This window comes from Ciona robusta, chromosome 13 (genome assembly GCF_009617815.1).
Source record: "Ciona robusta chromosome 13, ASM961781v2".
NCBI classification, from domain to species: domain Eukaryota; kingdom Metazoa; phylum Chordata; class Ascidiacea; order Phlebobranchia; family Cionidae; genus Ciona; species Ciona robusta.
In genome coordinates, this window is record NC_143247.1 from 3,173,676 (window position 1) to 3,193,512 (window position 19,837).

General features: G+C 38.1%; 2 protein-coding genes across 3 annotated transcripts; one reads left to right on the forward strand and one right to left on the reverse strand.

Moving 5' to 3' along the window:
* Positions 1-108: 108 nt before the first annotated feature.
* LOC149725849 (lysozyme g-like) lies at positions 109-19,164 on the forward strand. The gene is made up of 15 exons (XM_089891368.1): positions 109-909; positions 1,393-1,533; positions 2,377-2,535; positions 2,887-2,979; positions 3,183-3,296; positions 3,824-3,909; positions 4,726-9,890; positions 12,432-12,515; positions 13,566-13,683; positions 13,766-14,004; positions 14,094-14,217; positions 14,344-14,484; positions 14,801-14,891; positions 15,423-15,571; positions 18,376-19,164. Exons 1-7 carry the CDS (start codon positions 870-872, stop codon positions 4,996-4,998), a joined length of 906 nt encoding a protein of 301 aa, XP_089747494.1. The 5' UTR covers positions 109-869; the 3' UTR covers positions 4,999-9,890; positions 12,432-12,515; positions 13,566-13,683; positions 13,766-14,004; positions 14,094-14,217; positions 14,344-14,484; positions 14,801-14,891; positions 15,423-15,571; positions 18,376-19,164.
* Positions 5,960-19,733, reverse strand: LOC149725850 (uncharacterized). Of its 2 annotated transcripts, none has more exons than XM_089891356.1 (17): positions 19,515-19,733; positions 16,575-16,718; positions 16,082-16,224; positions 15,411-15,564; positions 14,963-15,006; positions 14,317-14,477; positions 14,070-14,203; positions 13,458-13,656; positions 12,382-12,621; positions 11,332-11,532; positions 10,814-10,975; positions 10,352-10,500; positions 9,635-9,773; positions 9,205-9,308; positions 8,620-8,846; positions 7,717-7,899; positions 5,960-7,385 (listed from the first exon to the last, which is right to left on the reverse strand). In XM_089891356.1, the coding sequence occupies exons 1-17, from the start codon at positions 19,585-19,587 to the stop codon at positions 6,219-6,221; spliced, it is 3,624 nt and encodes a 1,207-aa protein (XP_089747482.1). In that variant the 5' UTR covers positions 19,588-19,733; the 3' UTR covers positions 5,960-6,218. The 2 variants fall into 2 exon arrangements, with proteins under 2 accessions (XP_089747482.1, XP_089747481.1); XM_089891355.1 differs by lacking the exon at positions 19,515-19,733 and adding an exon at positions 17,622-18,265.
* Between the last annotated feature and the right edge of the window lie 104 nt (positions 19,734-19,837).

Below are 19,837 nucleotides of genomic sequence, written 5' to 3' on the forward strand. Positions count from 1 at the left end.
GGTATTCGAAAATTATCTGGAATTCTAAAACTTGTGCTTAATATAGGGAATGAGGAAATGCTCGTTTATTGTAATTGTTGTTTGTCTTAGATTGAAGTCTTTGCGATCTTTCGGCCTAAGTTTATATGAATTAATGAGTGTAACTTATTTATCCTTGTATGGAGTAGAAACGACAGTCATTATAACACGGGTGTTCTGTTTCATACACCTCGCGCCCGCTTATCAGTTACCACGTATGTAACTTGTTTATGCTTGCATGGCGGGGCAATGACAGGCGTTATAACATGGGTGTTCTGTTTCATACACCTCGTGCTCGCTTTTACGAGTTACTACGTATGTAAAAATAGAAATGTGTCTGTCTTTAGGTAAACCTATGGTGAGTCCAACACATGGCAGGTCTCTGGGGACTCTGAAAAGCCATGCGAAATATACCAACTGTGGATTTCTTCTATGTGGATGAGGTCCTACTGCAAGCCATGTCTATTGCCCAAACCTTATATATATAGTAGGGTGGGGGAATATGGGACACCTTTTTCATTATATTTTCTCGTTCCATTTGGTAGTAAACAAAGAACATTCAAAGAATTATAAAACTGTAACCTCTAGCCTTCCATAGACCGTTGTTAAATGTTTAAAACACGATCAGAATATTTGAATATGAAGTGCGAAAGGTGTCCCGTCTTCCCCCACCCTACTATATAGGCTACAATTACTTTGTTTGCCCTGTATTTTACGCCGAAGTAAAATACCGAACGCTAAGTTGCAATGTTTGAACACGCGTGTTGTTCTCACGTATCTGTCTATTTATATCGAACGAAACAAACCGCACTTCGGTAAAGAAGATTCACTAGCGGAACTAACTGTTCAAGATGAAGCAATTGTTGGTTATCTGCCTTTTGATTGAAATATGTAAGTAGTTAATATAACGTAATATTTGTTTTGATTCTCACTGTAGCAGTCTTGTGTGTTAACATATTCTTTGAACACAATAGCCAATATCAGATTAATAACAAAACGAAGAGAAGAGAATTAGCAACAAAACGACAGTCGTTAAACACGCTACTGATAAAATATATAGTAGGGAGGGGAAGATGGGACACATTAACATTCTATTTTCTCGTCACATTTGGTAGTAAACAAAGAGCATTCAAAGAAATATAAAACCGTATCCCCACGACTTCCATAAACCGTTGTTAATTGTTTAAAAAACGATCAGGATATTTGGATATTATGCGCTAAAAGTGTCCCGTCTTCCCCCACCTCACTATATCTTGCGTTTTCTTGCTTATTCCGAACTCTTCGTTTGTTTAAATAATTTCAACTTAGCTATACTGTATTATAAGCTATATTCGAATGTATGTTATACTATATGTTGAATTATTCGCATTACAGGTGTAGCAAGCGACTTAGCATGCACACGCAATGGTGGGACGTGTTTAGATTATCGTTACTACTTATGCACTGCTGGTTATGAACAAGGGTTATGTGACGGGGATTCGAACAGGAAGTGCTGCCAGGAATGCGATAATACTTGTAAGTGTATAGGATGCTAAATGTGGTGTTCCTTTACACCTCATGCTCACTGTCAAATTATAAAACGGGTGTCTTCTTATACACCAGACATACATGGTGGATTCATACACCTCATGCTCACTGTCGAGTTAGGAAACTTAATGTTTATCCTTGGGGTGGGAAACCAAGGGGTTTAATACACGGGTGTTGCACACCATACATGGTTGCTTCATACACCTCGTGCTCACTGTCGAGTCATAACACGGGTGTCTTCTTATACACCAGACGCACATGGTGGATTCATACACCTCATGCTCACTGTCGAGTTATAACATGGGTGTCTTCTTATACACCAGACACACATGGTGGATTCATACACCTCATGCTCACTGTCGAGTTATAACATGGATGTCTTCTTATACACCATACACACATAGTGTATTCATACACCTTATGCTCACTGTCAAATTATAAAATGGGTGTCTTCTTATATACCAGACACACATGGTGGCTTCATACACCTCATGCTCACTGTCGAGTTATAACATAAGTGTATTCTTATACACCAGACACACATGGTGTATTCATACACCTTATGTTCACTGTCGAGTTAGAAAACTTTATGTTTATCCTCGGGTGGGAAACCAAGGGGTTTAATACACGGGTGTTGCACACCATACATGGTGGCTTCGTCCACCTCATGCTTACTGTCTATATATACGAATACAAATATTAACCACCTATACATATATCTGTAAGTATAAAGCTGTTAATGGCTCTCATATTACAAGTGTAGCCTATGTTATTAATAGAATTAACACACCATATACGAATACAGATAATATAACCTGTATACTTGTTTAGGCATCTCAAACGAGAATAGTTATGCTTCATGCTGTGACTCACAATGCACTCAAAGTGGTGGGAAATGTCAAGATAATTCAAACTACTGTAGTGGTTCTTATTCATCTGGAAAGTGTGGAGGGCCTTCATCAAGGCAGTGTTGCAGTGGGGCAAGTTCAGGTAAGCCCTGTTATATTGAATGGATGTAACTTGTTAGTCCTCGTGTGGGCGGAAAACGACGGTCGTTATACCACGAGTGTTTTGTTTCATACACCTCGTGTCAGTTTACAAGTTACCACACTTTGTATGGTACTGTATTTCTGTCTGTTTTTTTTGGAAATTTCGACAGCTTATTAGTGAACACTGGGGTGGAGCAATTGCCGTTAAGTGTCTTGTCTAAGGACACAAAGTACAAAGGGCTGCGTTTGGTTAAGAAACAACTAGCTATAAGACTTTAAACGCAAAGAATCTAAGGCTTATTCGAAATAGGTCGACATATATCGTAATTTAGTTATATTATATGTCTTGCAGGTGGGGCCTTCGGTTGCTATGGCAACATCTACAATACCGACACCACTGGTGCTTCATGCACCACGTCGAGTCAAGATAACTTAGGATATTGCGGTAAGTGTGAAAAACGTTAATATAGGATCTCACGCATATACAATGTTGGGATAATAACCCAACTGTAGCTCATAGCCTAAAAACCCTGGGTGTTGGAGATAATGGGCCAACTCTGGCCTAAATCTCAGGTCCTATGACGTGCCTCACTGTAGAACCTCTCCCATATAGAATACAATGTGCTTATAAATTTATTGTATGTATAGGCATATCAGCGTCTCGTCAATTGGCCGCTACAGATCTTAACAGGATGTCCCAATACAAAGACGAGATTGAACAAGCCGGTTACCAACTTTGTATGGACGCTGCTATTATTGCAGGTTAGGATATACATAAGCGGTTGGGGTAAAATGGGCCGCATTTACATGGGGGTAAGGTGGTACATGTTTTGATTCTATTTTTATCAACCCATTTGTTGAAGGATATTTACAGAATAGTACAACCAAAACCTCACGATTCCAAGGTCGTTATTAATTGTTAAAACACGATTAGGAAATATGGGATGTGATGTGCTACCGGTATCCGTCTTACCCCATCGTATATCATATGAGTTTAATGGTATATAACAGGGTGGCGGAAGATAGGACACATTTTCATTCTTATTTTCCCCTCCCATTTGGTCGTAAACAAAGAAAATGCAAATAATTATAAAACCGTATCCTCACGACTCCCATAGACCGTTATTTTTTTATTTAAAACACGATCGGGATAGTTGGATATTATGTGCCCCATCTTCCCCCACCCTACTATAAAATCTATACACGTATGTGACACATATATCTCCTGTGGTGGGTTTATTGCTATAATGCTGGGTGAACTATATAAGTACGTTAACCTATGTTTACAGGTATCATCAGCCGTGAAAGTCGTGCAGGGGCAGCTCTTAATTCTAATGGCTACGGTAGTGACGGGCATGGGTATGGGTTAATGCAGGTAAACTATGCTATGCTATAACTGTTTAACTTTATGGATGTTCTGTTCCATACATTAAAACACGGCCGGTGTTCTGTTTTATACACCTCGTGTCCGTTTACGAGTTATTACCACGAATGTAACTTATTTATCCTCGTATGGTGGGGCAATGGTAGTCGTTATAGTAGTCGTTATAACACAGGTGTTGTGTTTCATACACCTCGTGCCCGTTTACGAGTTACAACGTATGCAACTTATTTTTTATCCTTGTTCGGCGAAGCAACGACAGTCATTATAACACGGTTGTGCTGTTTCATATACACCTCGTGCTCGCTTACGAGTTACCGCGTATTCAACTTTGCGGGTGAATATGCATGAGAAGATGAATGAATGAATGAATGAATGTAACTTACTTTATCCTCGCGTGGCCGGAAAACGACAGTCGTTATAACACGGGTTTAACACCTCGTGCCAGCTTACGAGTTACCATGTATGTTACTTTGTGGGTAATTATTTTTTTTGGATTTTTTCTTTTTTTTTATGTATTTCTGATAATTTAGACAACCCATTAGTAACCACTGGGTTGGAGCAATTGCCGTTAAGTGTCTTGCCCAAGGACACATACGCCCACAATGGTAGCAGCATCGAGCCTTGAACCCATTACCTCTGGGTTACAGGCAGGCGCGCTAACCACTATACCACGGCGCCGGACAGATATCCCAATATAATTGAGCATGAAGATAAACATGGCAATATGTTTGTACTCTAATGTATAAGACCCAACGCGTTGATTCCACGGGACCAGTGTTTCTTACGACTAAGTTACATTATCTTCAGGTCGACGATCGTTACCACACCATACAAGGCGGCCCTACATCTCTTGACCATATATTACAAGGCACTGGCATCCTTATATCTAATATTGGACAAATATCTTCGAAATTTCCATCTTGGGACCAAAACATGGACTTAAAAGGCGGCATATGCGCTTATAATATAGGTGTTGGGGGCGTGTGGTCTTATGATAACATGGACGTCGGTACAACTGGGGATGACTACTCTAGCGATGTAGTGGCTAGAGCCCAGTATTATAAAGACAACGGGTATTAGATTTTACAATAAAGGTGGTGTAAGATGGTCCAGTAGGGTGGGGTAAGATGGTTCGTGCTCTCATTCCTTTTTCGTCCCATTTGGTTGTAAACAAAAAATATTAATAGAATCATGTAACCGTATCCTCACGCCTTTAAGAGAGGTTTGTCAACAGTAGGCTAACAGGAAATTAGGAAATATAGGATTTAGAATTAGTTGCTAAAATTATCACATCTTACCCCACAGTACAACGCATAATTTGCGGGGTTGGGCGGTGTAATTAAGTGTACGTATTACTAATTGCTGAATATAATAAAGTTGTACTATAACATACATGTGTATTTGTAGTAGCAGATTAATCGTGTTAGTCTCTTACAATCTGTGTGCATAAAAACGGAACTGAGATGCATTTTATTCGATATTTGGGTAGTAGCGTGACATTTTGTCATTCTCAAAGTAGGGACATTACCATTTACTTACTCTATGCTTACAGTAGTGAAGAATTCGCCAGTACGTTACAGATTAGGCTGGTGGAAAGTGTTAGAGGTTGGGAGTTAGTGGGCAGGGGCTGGTGGGACTGTGGGAATAGGGGTTAGAGGTTAATGTAGGATTCGTTACCAGCGCAGCACGTATAGCTGATTTTTGGTCGGAACAATGTGCCAACTCTGGTCTAAATCCCAAGTCCCACGGCGTGCCTTACTGTAGGACCTCACTCATATAGAATAGAATGTGCATATACAATGTTGGGGTAATGGGCCAACTCTGGTCTAAATCCCAGGTCCCATGGCATGCCTCACTGTAGGACCTCACCCATATAGAATAGAATGTGCATATACAATGTTAATATAACAGGCAAAATCTGGTTTGATCTCAGGCCCTATGGCTTGTCTTGCTTTAGTTTAGCACCTCACCCAAATAGAGTAGAATTTTAAGAATTATAACTAATTTGATAGTTATTGATAAATAAGAAAAACAAATTAAATCGCCAAGCCAAAATTATGATTTATTGCACATATAACTTAATTCATCACAGAGAAAATAAATAATATCCTCCAAATGCAGATCTGTAGCTACTATTTCATCATAAACACAAGTGTTATGACAATTGTTCCAACATAAACGCAGGTAATATGACAATTGTTCCATCATAAACGCAAGTAATATGGCAATTGTTCCATCATAAACGCAAGTATTATAGCAATTAATTTATCATACACACAGGTATTATGGCATAATGTGTTTTATCCAGGAGCTAGTGGCAAATCTAACTGCTGGTCAATATCTCTTAACAAATCCCAAGTTGGCGTAGCGTGGCAGTTTGAACAATGTGGTTGCGTAATAAATGTATCTTTAGTGACACCCACTGGTGATCTGACCAACCGTTTGCCCGTGATTATCAGGTCGTACATGTAGCTCATGCATGACCGCATTTTAGACGGGTTTCCACCAAATGCAGATTCTAAACAGAAAAGTAATCTTGTGTATTGAATATTAAACTGATGGTTAAAATGGTGAGCATCTGTCCCTGGTTTGTACATGGTTGGTGTGGGGTTGCTTACTATTGGCCATACACCATCTTCATAAAATGCTATTTCATCCCCTGCAAAGCAGAAAGCTTCATCACTTTTGAGTTTGTTTGGACAGTCGAAAAGTGTGAGGTTCAAACAGGATATCCCACTGTCAACCGATGGTCTTTTCATTTGAACCAACGTCCGACCATGTACAATCTCCATGAACTTCACATAATGAGAAGTCTGGAGTGACAGAGTCCCACCAGGCTTAGCTGACTTAAAGGGTGAACATGGACTTCCCCCTTCACCCTGATAAATGATCTCAACAACTCCTTGAATGGCAGACTTAAGATCAGTGATGGGGAAAAGAGGAGAGACAAGATCTGATCCTGGAGGAAAAGAATCTCGCTCAACTCTCTTGATCTTAAAACTTGTTTGTCTTTCGTTGAGGACGAGTTCTTCTTTTGACATCTCAGAACTCCAAAACTTTGCTGTTTCTTCTAATTTACTTTTCTTCACGGGATTATACCAATATGACATATTTAACTGTTTAATTGGATCGCCTACAAATATAGTTCCAGGCCCTTTATTGTTTAACCCATCAATTTTAGCGCATGACTCCAAAAGTATTGTTTTTGATAATATTTGTGTATACAAAGACCCTACTGTATTTATAGGATTTGGTGAAGGTTTTAACTGTCTGGCAGCTGATTGCTTGACAGCGTGCCACTTCTGTAGAAGTTGTAACTTTTCCGTGGCATCTAAAGTTTCGTGGTTGTCACTGACATCTTGATATTGTGCTTCATATTCTTTGATCAGCTGGTCCATGTTGGCTGTAAATTGGTCACTAGAGGCAGTAGGGAGCATCTTCCATAAACCAACTATTTCAAATAAATCCTGAAATAAACAAAGAATATAATCAGCCATGTTGGAAGTAATGGAACAAGCCACCTAAATCTTGGGACATTGAAGTGTCTCACTATAACCTTGGTATAATTTAGTTGTGGAAAAGCTTTTAGATAGCACACCATTACCCCAATGGTAAAGGATTCAAGGCTTAACGCTGCTATTGCTGGCATGGGTGTTCGTGGGCAAGAGGCAAACCCTAATAATGTATTGCAGAATGGCAGACGAAATTTTGGTCCTTTAAGATCACAAAACAGATACCAGAAGATCTTTCCACACTTACAGAACATAACAAATATGACATAAAATATAAACTAATTACATTTCTTTCTTTCGCCGGCGATGGTTTTTCAACTTTCATGAAGACATCTTTAACATATCCAATAGAGAATGACTTCAATGCAACCAATACTTGAGGTGCTACATCATAGTAACCGCCCTCTGCTAACTGTGTGGGGTAGATTGGTATATTCCACATGTCAGCTAACTTCACTGTCCCACCTATCTATAAAAGTTATGCAAGTTGTGATAAGGATATGAATGAATGAATGTAACTTACTTTATCCTCGCGTGGCCGGAAAACGACAGTCGTTATCACACGGGTTTAACACCTCGTGCCAGCTTACGAGTTACCCTGTATGTTGCTTTGTGGGTAATTATGGCTGATAATTTGGACAACCTGTTAGTAACCACTGGGTTGGAGCAATTGCCGTTAAGTGTCTTGCCCAAAGACACATACGCCCACAATGGTAGCAGCATCGAGCCTTGAACCCATTACCTCTGGGTTACAGGCAGGCGTGCTAACCACTATACCACGGCGCCGGACTATATTGTAGATTTATAAGGAAAGTACTCTAGGATTTTAGATGTGGCATGCCATGGGACCTGAGATTTAGACCACAGTTGGCACAACCCATGTTTTACTTACTTGTGTTAAGGATTTTATCTATTGTGACTTTATAATGTTTACAGACTAGAAAATACAAATACCGAAAGCTACTGAATTTTCGGGTTTATCTTCTATTCTATGTGGTTGCCCATTACCCCAACACTCAGGGTGCCACAAACTCTAAGTGACAACTAAGTCGTAGCAATGTCCGTTAAGTGTCTTGCCAAAAGACACATAATCCTAATCCTTGGTCCCCTAGACAGGATTTGAACCCAGTACCCTTGTATACAGATTGTGCAACCATTAACCTTTGTATCTAGTTAGGCATCAACTTACTGAGTTAAGAAAGTTTGCGGCAAGTGACATATGAAGCATCTCTTCAGTATAAATTGATTTGAGGACATTAGCTACTTTAAGATTCCTTGCATATTCAGTTTGTAAACTTAACCATGCAGTGAAATATGGGGGGATTGTGGTTAGCTCAAGGAATACCGCTTTTTGTAGAAGTTTTTTTAAATGAATGAGATTTTCATTTACTTTGCTTGGACTACAAATATCAGGATCTGTAAAAACATCAGTTGTTACACTTTATATGGTTTATAAAGTTCGTTGTTTTGCAGACATTTCGTAAAATCTCAAGAAATAATTACAAAGTAACTTTTGTAGTAACCCGTAAGCTGGTTATGTATAGAACAGAACACCCGTGTTATGCTATTACAATTCTATATCTGTCACTACCCAGTACTCACTACATTAATAAAAATAGTTTTTTTTTTTTAATTTGTTCCTATCCGTATCAATCATTTCTGTTTTTTTGTCAACGACTGTAATGGCCCCGTCATACGAGTATAAAAAGGTAAACAGCTAACACCTGTATATTGGTCCAATCAAATAATTTTTTCAACAATCACTATATCTTACCTAATGCATCTCTTGTTTCATTCCCATACTTCATTCCACATTGCATCCAGTTCCAGATTAATTTTTGCTTACTCAGCGATAAATCACGTGAAGCTGGCATGTATCTGTCATAATCATGCGTTGTTATGTAACAAGCAACATTATGTTGTCACAATAAAAATTTTTAAATTTTTAAATAAACTACTGAGTGGCTTGTAGCTGTTTTAAACTAACACAGACTTTTCATATTATACTTTACGCACAGAATTTATCATTTCCAAGTCCTGGCATAGGCCACATACAGGACCTCACCCATATAGAATAGAATGTGCATATACATTATTGGGGTAATGGACCAACTCTGGCCTAAACCTTAAGTCCTGGCATTCCCATGTAAAAACAGCATTAAAGTTTCAACCCAACCCGCATAGATCAAGACAGACATATTTACTTTGAGTTTGAGAAGTCAGTCTCAAACATGGCGGCTTTTAACATTCTTTCTCTCCTTCGCACATCATCGTAAGATCTAAGGTTAATTATTCCATTCTTCCACATGACAGGGTATAGGTTGTAGTACTGTGTGAAGATACCTGTATAGTATGTATAGCATTTGTTGCTTAAACATGTGGGGTTCATAGATAAATGTATTTGGCTGCATTCTTGAGCAGCATACTGAAAGCTACTGCTACAGTATGTACATTTTGAAGGTACAGTAATCTTGGCTTGGCTATGTATATCTGTATGAGTTAGTTTTTCTCATATTAAACTCAGTTATGTTCTTAAGCTTTTATATGACTCTTGTCCAGAAGTAGTTATTTAAATATATATATAAGAGTCTACCAAATTTGATTATATATATATATATAAAATAGATATATGTTTTGTTTAAAACATATATTTAATGCAAGTTGCCAATTCTTGCTGTTAAACTTACTACATGAATGAATATAACTTGCGATCCTCGTATGGCGGGGCAACCACAGTTATTATCATATGGGTGTTCTCACTGTTCTGTTTCATGCACTTCATGCCAACATTATAAGTATGTTAGTGTTACTTTGTGGAGGTAGTTTTTTGGAATTTTCTTAAATTTGAACCCCTTGGTGACTACTGAGTTGCAACCTTATGCTTACTAAAGTAACCTTACTAACCAAAACCCCCTACCCACCTCTAACATCCATCCATGTGGGGCAAACTGGGACAGGTGTCTCATCATATATTCGTACTAATGGCCACAGAACAGTTTCATAGAAAGTTGATTTGGATCCACAAAAATACCCGTTCAAATATGAATGCATCTGCCCTCCAATGCTAACACTAGAATGCAAGGTGTAGTGTATAAAGTTGCATAACCAAAATCATTTAAAATGTAATTAGGAGTAGAAGTGTATGTCTGGTTATCCACACACTGCAATATCTTCAGCAACTCGACTGTGGGCATGGGAGCGGCAACCATGGATAAGTAACTTAAGTTCCCACGCACAAGGATATAAATGACCAAACCAACCAAAAGTCATGTCTGCTTATCCACACACTGCAATAGCTTCAGCAACTCGACTGTGGGCAACCATGGATAAGTCGCTCAAGTTCCCACCCACAAATACATACAATATACATTTACATATCTTACTCTGCTTGTACTTTCATCATATACAGTTGACCATCTAGTCCGCACCCACGCAAACCATTAGGACTCTTAACTGCAGTTAGTTTGTGGGTTATCAATCCTTTGCTATTTGTGAGTGGGGACAAAGCTTCAATTTTTAAAGCATCTCTGGGTGTAGATAAAGGCCTGTAATGTAAGCGAGAGCAAGTTTGTAAACTGAATGAATGTACCCTAGTTATCCTTGCATGACGGGCAATGACAGTCGTTATAACATGGCTGTTCTGTTTCATACATCTCGTGTCAGCCTACAAGTTACCACATATGTAACTTAATTATCTACGCATGGTGGGGCAACGACAGTCGTTATAACACTGGTGTTTTGTTTCATATACCTCGTGCCTGCTTACAAGTTACCACTTATGTAATTTTGTGGGTGAATATTTTTCTGTATTGCTACTAATTTAGACAACCAATCAGTGACCACTGGGTTAAATTTAATATACTATACCATTCTAGGTTCAAATCCCAGTAAAGGTACTTACAATTTGCATGAAGGCTGCCCGCATATAACCGCTGCATTAGCTGGACAAACTTCAATATTAACTTGTGTGTTTGGAAGAGGTTTATTAAACCTTGAAATATACGAAACGTATTCCTTTGACTGGCCCAGGTTCAATCTTAATTGTACTTTACTGAATATTCCGACCTGGACCCCTTTAGAGAATTCTCCAATCACTATTTTCCTGTTGAATAATTATATATATATATATATATATATATCTATATATCTGTAATTTTGTTAAAGGTTTCTAAACAATAGAATGTCTAATTTTTGTAGAATTTGACCAAATTTAGAAATCCACTGTAGAATTTGGCCCGCAATCACTATTCTCCTTTTTAAATAATGTAAGAAATTATTTAGTAAAGTTGTAGTTTTATAAACAATATAATGTTTAATTGTGTCTCAATTTGCTGTAGAAATACTTTGCTATACACCTTATATTAACAGTACTAGTGGCATTTGTAATAAGCCTGTAACTCCCAGGTTCCATGTTGTGCCACATTGTAGGACCTTACCAATATAAAATAGAATAAGCAAATAAAGAGTTGGGGTAATGGGCCAACTCTGGCCTAAATCTTAAAACCCATACTATACGACCTCACCCATATAGAAAAAATATGTGTTTATACAATGTTGGTGTAATGGGCCAACTCTGGCATAAATCTTAAGACCCATGTTGCAGGGCCTTCGGCCTTCCCATAAAAAAAACCCATAACCTATAAAACTCATAACATAGGACCTCACCCATATAGAATAGAATGTGTTTATACAATGTTGGGGTAATGTGCCAACTCTGGCATAAATCTTAAGAACCATGTTGCAGGGCTTTCGGCCTTCGCATATACTACCACTGTAGTAATAAGTCCTTTACCAACCTATAACTTTATATAAGCACAATAACCCTATCCCGACTCTTGGCCAACTTTGCCCTAAATCTTAAGTTTCATGCTATAGGACCTTGGCCATATACAACCACTGCAGCATTAAGTATATCAACACTTTAAATTTCTATGAAGTACAAGAACCTTACCATTGATCGTTATGTTTCTGCACTATCACCACTTCATGATACTTTAACAGGTTCATATCCCTTGTGCTCATATGGGATATATCAACATCTACTATCCCAGCAAACACTTTGTAAAATCGGCCAGCTTCATCAAGGTAAAGTGAAGAGAACGAACCATTAGTTGTAATAAGGGACACGGATTCTCCTTTTTTAGTTGTGATCTTGTTCTGGCATATATGGGTAGCATACACTAATGGAAACCTGGATAAAGTCAGGTTATTTTATACTGTAAGGGTAAAAAAGGTTATTGTATTCTAATAAAGGGTATTCTATTATATATATGGATAATGGGAATCTGGAATAAGAAGTAAAGTTACTTTATATGTTTGAGGTCTTGACACTTCACAATTTTTTGACAGGCGTGAATAAATGAGCATAACTTATTTATCCTTGCAGGCAGGGAAATTAGAGTCGTTATAACACAGGTGTTCTGTTTCATATACCTCCTGTAATCCATTAGGAGCACTGCCACTTATGTAACTTTGTAATTATTTTTTGTGATTTTACAAAATGTCTACAATAAACTTTATAATTTTTACCAGTTCTAACATATGTTTATATAACCAGTTACCTGCAGTTTATTTTAAAACGTTAGAGCATAATAACTTTGAATTGATTGCACCACTTTTCACAGGTATAGTTATAGTTAAGTTGTATTTGACCGACAATTATGTTTACCAGTTCTAACAGTCCGGCGCCGTGGCATAGTGGTTAGCGCGTCTGCCTGTAACCATTAGGCAATGGGTTCAAGGCTCGTCGCTGCTAACATTGTGTGTGTATGTGTCTTTGGGCAAGACACTTACGACAATTGCTCCAACCCAGTGGTTACTAATGGGTTGTCCAAATTATCAGCCATACATAAAAAAATCGGAAAAAAATAATCACCCACAAAGTAATACATGGTAACTCGTAAGCTGGCATGGGGGTTAAACCCGTGTGATAACGACTGTCGTTTTCCGGCCACGCGAGGATAAAGTAAGTTACATTCATTCATTCAACATGTATTAACGCAAGCCATTCTTGGTTCTACCAATTACCTGCAGTTTATTTTAAACCCAATATCGTATCCTTTTGTAATAAATGTCCCATCTTCCCTCCCAGTTAAAGTTGATGATAAATCTAATGTGATTATCTTATGTTTGTAGTTGACAAAGAAAGGGGCGGGCAACGATTGTAACTGGGACTTCATCATTCGACCCGCTGATGTCTCCTTTGGATCATCATCAGATGTTAGACCTAGGAAGTGGTGGCAAGAGGTGTAGGGTTAGTATAGAGATTTTTGCAGAACTACTTGACTTTACTACGTGTGTGAATGAATGTTAATTTCTTCGTTTCTGTATGGCAGGGCAACTACAGTCGTTATGACACAGGTGTTCTATTTCATACACCTCGTAACCGAGTTACCACAGATGTAACTTAGTGGGCGTTCGTTTTTCTGTGTGTTGGTCAAAAGCGACCACTGGGTTGGAGCCATTGTGGTTAAGTGTCTTGCCCAATGACACACACGCCCACAGTTTGGCCTTGATGCTGCTACCATCGTCAGCAATACAATATTACAACTACTGTCATTGCCCTGCCACGCAGGTAAAAACAAGTTACATTCATTCATATTTAAGCTTCAGATACACATGATGTACTAGCTAGCTTACCAATAACCCCAGACACTCTTCCAGAGAAAGAGAAATGGTTATATAAATCTATGACGATCGTCACACTAAGCTCGGTTGCGTTACGGAACAACTGCTTGTAGTAAGAGCTTGACCATTGAAGGTCAACTAGTTTACTGTGAATGAAAATGTAAAGTTATATAAGACTCTAATATGGTATCATAATTGTTGAAGTACTTTAACTCTATAATTTTTCATATTTAAAGCTTTAAACAATAATAGGTTTCACCTTTTCAATCTTGCCATACCATTATAGGCATAACCCCTTAGTTTTTTATCATAATGATGATGGGGTATCCTGTTCATCTTCTGTTGGTCTGCACCAGCAAGATACTTAGCTTTCAGTACACCAGGGATTTCCACAGCAAGGCCCCAGATTTCTGAAGTCACCTTAAATGTAAGTTAATTCAGATTGTTTGATATCATAACTTTTTTTAGTCTCGCATGGTAGATCAACAACAGTTGTTATAACACAGTGTCCTGTTTCATACATCTCATGCCAGCTTACAAATTACCACGTATGTAACTTGTTTATCCTCGCATGGCTGAGCAACTACAAGCGCTATAGCACAGATATTCTGTTTCATACATTTTGTACCCACTTACGAGTTACCATGTATGTAACTTATGTGCAACAGCAGTCATTATAATAGGGTGTTCTGTTTCCTAAACCTCATGCCCGCTTACGAATTACCAGGTACGTAACTTTGTAGGTGATTGTTTTCATGTATGGCTGACATTTGACAATTTAAACAACCTGTTAGTGAGCACTGGAAAGCAGTTACGTTAAGTGTCTTGGCCAAGGTAACATTTATATGTATTTATGTATCACACTGATATAACATGGTGAACTTAACTTACTAATTATGCTTTACCTGGAAATCTACATCAATTGTAGCCAATTGCCCTCTTGATGTGTCTGTAGGGAAATATGATAAATTTAAGTTAGCTTAGTGGTGTAGGTTAACCTTGCAAGTTGGATAATTTTACAAAAAAGCCCACAATGGTAGCAGCTCCTATCAACAAGGAGCATCGAACCGGGTATCCTTGAGTTACAATACGAAGCCTCTATCCACTATGCCACAGTGTGTTTTTCAGTCGTTACCGCTTGCATTGTATACTGGAAGAGACGTATGTGTCCTTGGGCAAAATACGTAACAGATAACGCTCCAAACCAGTGCCTACAAATTGGTTATAGCACCCTTAGTGTTGGGGTAATGGGCCAACTCTGTCCTAATTTTCAGACACAATGGCATGGCCCACTGTTGAACCTCACCCATAAAGAACAGAATATACATGTTCAGTTCAATTAATAACTCCTACCTTTAAACACAGATCCAACAATAGTATCAGTAGTAGAGCATTGCAAGGGACCTGTACAAATGGATTTGATTGTAGTATTCATGAAATAGACATGTCCACTACCATCAGGATTCCAGTTATTGACTTGGAATTTGTAACTTGGGATCGTCTTGTTCTGAAAAGTAAGTAAAGTGAATTTACTATGATATGAAATATGCATTTAATGGTTGTTTTGTTAAGTTTTCTATAAAGAGTAGGATGGGGAAAGATGGGACACCTTTAGCACTTAATATCCAAATATCCTGATTGTGTTTTAAACAATTAACAACGGTCTATAGGATTCGTGGGGATACGGTTTTATAATTCTTTGAATGTTCTTTGTTTACTAGCAAATTGGATGAGAAAATAGAATGAAAAAGTGTCCCATCTTGCCCCGCCTTACTATATATTGCGTTCGTCGAATACAACTTAACTTATATAAACACATGTGAAAAGTGGTGCAACCAATTCAAAGTTATTGTTTTGCTGACACTTTGTAAAACTAACTGTTAAAAATAATAAAGTGTCGGTCAAATACAACTTAACTTATATAAACACCTGTGAAAAGTAATGCAACCAATTCAAGGTTAAACAAAATGTATATCATAGTTACATAATAAACAATACATGCAGATTATAACTTAGTAACTTACCACAAAGTAAACAGTTTTTTCTTTTATTTTCAATGCAATGTTGGGATAATTTTCAATATCAAAGTTACATCTCTTGTTATTGACTGTGTTTGCATCGTATACGATCGTCCCGCTGTAGTGTAATCTGGGCCAAGTCATATAACCTGTAGAATGTAATAGGGTGGTACATACACATATAGTAGGGTGGGGAAGATGGGACACTGTATATATTATATATATATAGTGAAGTGGGGGGAAATGGGACACCTTTAGCACATAATTTCCAAATATCCTAATCATGTTTTAAAAAATTAACAACGGTCTATGGGAGTCGTGAGGATGTAGTTTTATATTTCTTCAAATGTTCTTTGTTTATTACCAAATGGAACGAGAAAGTAGAATGAAACGTTGTCCCATCTCCCCCCGCCCTATTGTACATATAGTAGGGTGGGGAAGGACGGGACACCTTTAGTGGTAATCCATACAAAAAAAGCGTTAACAGATTATTGCTTACTTGGACAAAATTCTGGAAAACATGGTTTGGTTTCGACTTTTTGCTCGCAGTTTATTCCTGAACATTTCCAACGGCGAGTGGAAACCCCCGAACCACACGTCACACTGCATGATGACCACGTGCTCCAACTGTCCAATGAGATTGCTGTAATTAAATTCAAATAAATTGACCAAATGATCGCCAAATACATTTAAACAAATTAGCACATAAACCAGATTGCCAAACAGCTACAAAACATAGCACATTAACTCGAATATTCGCTGATTATTTAAACAAATTAGAACACTGTGAATGCTAATTTGAACTTGGCATTTTCCCGTCAAATTACTTAATGTTCTCTTTAGTGTATTACAATACCTTACGCCCCTACGGTTCCTATAAGCTACAACGCGCTACAGTTTTAAAGCTATAATATACCAAAGCTGCAATATGCTATTGTACGCTTATACAACTTAAGAGGAAGTTCCAGGCGTTCGTCCTGTTGGCACAATCCCTAGTGCGTGAGAATTGCAATACAACAATAAACGTTCAGACGACCGAAGTAGTTACAAACCGGGTAAACAATAGGTTTTGTTAAACATAAGTACGCGTAGGCCAACTTTCCACATTAACTTACGTGCTACAATTTTAGGTAACGCAATTTTGAAACATATGTTCGGGTTATTAAATCCGTTACATGGAAGGACACCTTGTTATAACGACTGTCCCGTTACTTCATGCCTAATAAGTGATGTTCATTAGAATTAGGCCTATGTACGTTTGAAATCCGAACCAAAGAGAAATTATTCTGACATATAGTAGAGTGGGAGAAGATGGGACACCTTTAACACAGAATATCCAAATACCCTGATCGTGTTTTAAACAATTAACAATGGTCTGTGGAAGTCGTGAAGATACGCTTTTATAATTCATTGAATGTCCTTTGTTTACTACCAAATAAATAGAGAAAACTAAACGAAAAGGTGTCCCATCTTTCCCCACCCAACTATATATAAACACATGCGCACAAATCGAGCCCCAGTGCGCATGCGCAAATACATTACTTACTTGAACGCGTTGCACCACAGCAAACTATCAAACTAACATCCAGAATAAAAACGAAACCAAATCGCAATCTCATATTCCTTTCGATTTCCGAACAAATCTACTGTATAATAAACTGCGTACGTTAGCAGCCCCGATTCTGTCTAAAGCACAATACTTTTGAATTCAATAGCTCAATCTATAGTTTCCACTCGGTTTCCAAAATTATAACTACACATAAAACACGTATTGAGTTTCGTTTTGGGAGATCTAGGAAACCTGTTATACACTAAAGCTGCCCACAGTTATATAGGAAGTTGTTCGGAACAGCCGGCGGTTTATTCGCGTGAAATCTGCACCGAGCCGAGGAAAACTCGCTTATTATCCAAAGCCTTTATACAGATAGGCGCCTCTGGTATAGGATAGATAGCCTGAGAAATAAACGCACAGGGCCCAACAGGGGATTTTTGCCGGACACATAGAATAGAGAAACAATACTAAACCCCCTTGGTGTTTTGAGTTTAGTTTTAGTTTGAGGAAAATGTTTGTACCGATCAGGATTGTTGTGTTGGCCTGCCTTGCAATGCCAGTGACTTGCTTCGGTAAGTAAGTGTCGTTTAAGGTATAGTAGCGTGAGGGAAGATGGGACACCTTTACATTCTATTATTCTGCCCTATTAGGTAGTAAACATATAAATATAAAATCGTATGGCCGCGAATTTCGGTTTCGACCATTTGTTTGGCGATCATTTGGTCAATTTATTTGAATTTAATTGCAGCAAGCTCATTGGACAGTTGGAGCACGTGGTCATCATGCAGTGTGACGTGTGGTTCGGGGGTTTCCACTCGCCGTTGGAAATGTTCAGGAATAAACTGCGAGCAAAAAGTCGAAACCAAAGAATGTTTTCCAGAATTCTGTAAATACTTGTACATACCAACGATATACTGTTATATATTGCAAACGTGCACGTTTTATAAAGCTTCGATGAATAAGTATAAGGTTTTTTATCAACTCCTTCGCTTTTCCAACCCACTAAGCACACTGCTACAGTAAATTCTGAAGCCTTTCCTTGGACATGGTGAAACATACAATCGTTATCTACTAACTAGCTCTCTAAAAAGTATGGGCGACGGTAAGAGTTAAGATTTTAGTAAAACACACGATTAGATTACAAAACCCGGTAAAAATACCGCTGTATAAGTTGCGCTATTATCTTTTAACACGATGCTTTTTATTTGAATGATCAATACACTATATTTGGATGGCGTATTAGTAACTTGCAAGCGGACACAAGCTGTACGAAATACAACACCCGTGTTATAACGAATGTCGTCGCCACGGTACATTAATTCATTTGTTTGCCTCTCATTATCAAAAAGATGTTGTTTTTTTGCTACAGGCCCCTTCTCCTCGCTGAGGATTCACTTTGGTTCTAAGCCAATCATTGACGTCATTTTTCCTGTATAAAACACGAGTGCATACTCCCTGAACCACACATCATACTGCATGATGATCACGTGTTTAAACTGGCCAATAAGATTGCTGAAAATAAATGCATAAAAGTAAACTTGGTACTTTTTCAATTTACTTTTTGAACTATTCAGTTTAGCCTACAGCCAAGAGTTTGTTAGTCTGTGTCGCAGGGTATACGTTCATACTACGAGAAAGCTATCCAGCAAATGCGCAAGGCTTGTATTATATATAGTAGGGTGAGGGAAGATGGGACTCCTTTCACACATAATAACCAAATATCCTTATCGTGTTTTAAACAAAAGTTGTTAATTGGTGCTAAATAAACGATTAGGATATTTATATGTTACGTGCTAAAGGTGTCCTGTCTTCCTTCACCCTACTGTATATGGATGTGATAACACAGCTTGTCAAACCACAGTGCGCATGCGCAGATATATTACTTACTTGAACGCGTTGCACCACAGCAAACTATCAAACTAACATCCAGAATAAAAACGAAACCAAATTGCCATCTCATATTCCTTTCGATTTCCGAACAAATCTACTGTATAATATAGTGCGTACGTCAGCAGCCCCGATTCTGTCTAAAACACAATACTTTTTAATTTAATAGCTCAATCTATAGTTTCCACTGGGTTTTTAAAAATTATAACTACATATAAAACACGTATTGAGTTGCGGTTTGAACGATATAGGAAACCTGTTATACACTAAAGCTGCCCACAGTTATATAGGAAGTGGTTCGCAACAGCCGGCGGTTTTATTCC